General features: G+C 36.0%; 1 protein-coding gene across 1 annotated transcript; it reads left to right on the top strand.

Moving 5' to 3' along the window:
* Positions 1 to 359: 359 nt before the first annotated feature.
* Positions 360 to 1,772, top strand: LOC134270123 (vasopressin V1b receptor-like). The gene has a single exon (XM_062752309.1). It carries the CDS (start codon positions 360 to 362, stop codon positions 1,770 to 1,772), a length of 1,413 nt encoding a protein of 470 aa, XP_062608293.1.
* The last annotated feature ends 265 nt before the right edge of the window (positions 1,773 to 2,037 follow it).

Here is a 2,037-nt window from a genome sequence, read left to right as displayed (position 1 = left end):
GAAACAAATAAAACACGATTGGAAAGTTAAATAATGATCATTAATGTGGAGAAAAAAAGGAGATTTATTTCAAAATATTTGAAGCAATTTTTGTCACCTTGTCAAATGCTTGTGAATAGCTATTGACGATAGTTATGAAAAGCAATTGAAGGACGACAGCCAATTGCCGTACATGTGTACCAGGTTTTATTGCATAAAGAATCAAAGACCGACTAATTTAGAACCTTTTTATTATTATGAGTTTCTTTTTCAGAAGGATGTAAATTGGTTTGTGTACTTTCGAACAGGACAAAAAGTGTGATTGACTGTTATTTTTGAAATATTCAGGTGTAAACACGTTTTACATTTCAGGAGTGAAGATGGCTACAACTTCTTCTTTCATAGACTCAAGTGTTGCAGTTTTGACAACCTTGTTATCAAATGGGACAGATGTGACAGCATATAACCGATTGGTGAATGGATCCACCACAACATTTAACCCTCTAGAGAATGGATCCGCCACCACCAAATATGACCAATTAGATAATGGGATCGAGGCTACTGTCGCAATGCTTGTGGTTTTAATGGTTATTGGAGTCATTGGAAATATACACGTTTTGGCTGTTTTTGGTCTACATTTCCAGAAGAGTTCTACCTATATGACGTTTGTGTTTTCCTTGGCAGTTATAAACTTCCTAATGTGCAGTATAGAAATTCCTTTTGAAATTTTGGATTTACTTTATCCGTATGGTCTTTTCAGTGGATCGTTTTGTAAAGTATTCAGATCTTCAAACGCTGCTCTGTCGATGAGTTCTGTTTTCCTGCTCCTCCTTATTGCAATAGACAGATACAAACGAGTTTGTCACCCATTGAAAATCCAATGGTCTCTTAAAAAGTCAAGAATACTCATTGTGACCGTCATTAGTGTCGCGACATTTTTAGCCATTCCAGTTGTTTTCATTTTTGGACCCCACACAACAGAAATAGCCGCCGGTGTGCATGTTCAGAAGTGTTTCTTTGACGACAACGTGAAGGGAAGTCTGTACCCTTTGATGTATTTGATAGTTTTACAACTAGTGTTCGTAGTGTCGGAATTGGTGTTAGTGTTTTCTTATCTTTCCATTGGATTAACAATTGGAAAGCATGTCAAGAAGCGGGCCAAAATGACACAGTATCAAATGAAACGATCCAAAAGTAAAAGAGTTAGTACCGAGAATTTGAATAGCCTGAACAGTCCTTCAAACAATAGTGATACTGACAATGTGAATTCTTTGTCTATAAGCGTAATCGATATCAAAGAAAAAATGGAAATATCGGGTGATCCAAAAGTACATGACGATCATATCTCAAAATATGATACACCAGAGAATAAAGCAACTCAGACCACTGGTGGAAAAAACGATTTTGACGATATGATGGAAAAGAGCGATGATGGTCGCAATTCTTGCCCAGCGGCTCAGCACGAGGTCAAAAATAACATTAAAAAGAAAAGAGCCAGTATTAATAGCCAGGCGAAGAAACACACGAAAGTATTTTTCGTGGTCACTTTGGTGTTTATAATTATGTATACGCCCTATCTGATTTTAGGAGTATTTCTGGCATTGAAAGAAAACTTCCGCGAGAATATGAATGACTTGGAACTGACATTTTATCGTTTAGCCATGAGACTTGTATACGTTAATGATGTTATTAATTGTTTTATTTATGGAGTTTTCGACCACCGATTCAAAACTTCAGTTTTTAGATTTTACAAACGATTGTTGTCAATTTTTAAAAGGGAAAATAAGCCTTGACAAATACCCTACATGCACTTTTAAGAAAGGTTGCCCATCGAGTCTGAAATCTATAGGTAGCAACGTTTACATGTCAGACTTAAGAAGAAGTTTACATGCTCATTTCTTATGTACACTCACGCGCCAAAAGTATGTCAATTTTTTCACAAGATGGCCGCCATAGTTTTTGTTTACTACTTGAATAAAAAATGATGCACTTACCTTATTTCTTCGTATTTTGACTTAATATTTTGTAATGAAGCCTTTGGATGCGATCACTTTCCGA

This window comes from Saccostrea cucullata, unplaced genomic scaffold (assembly GCF_032062105.1).
Source record: "Saccostrea cucullata isolate Sc308-1 unplaced genomic scaffold, CSIRO_AGI_Scuc_v1 ctg706, whole genome shotgun sequence".
In the NCBI taxonomy this organism is placed as follows: Eukaryota; Metazoa; Mollusca; class Bivalvia; order Ostreida; family Ostreidae; genus Saccostrea; species Saccostrea cuccullata.
The sequence above is the reverse complement of the archived record's forward strand: the minus strand, read 5'-3'. Positions and strand labels throughout refer to the sequence as shown.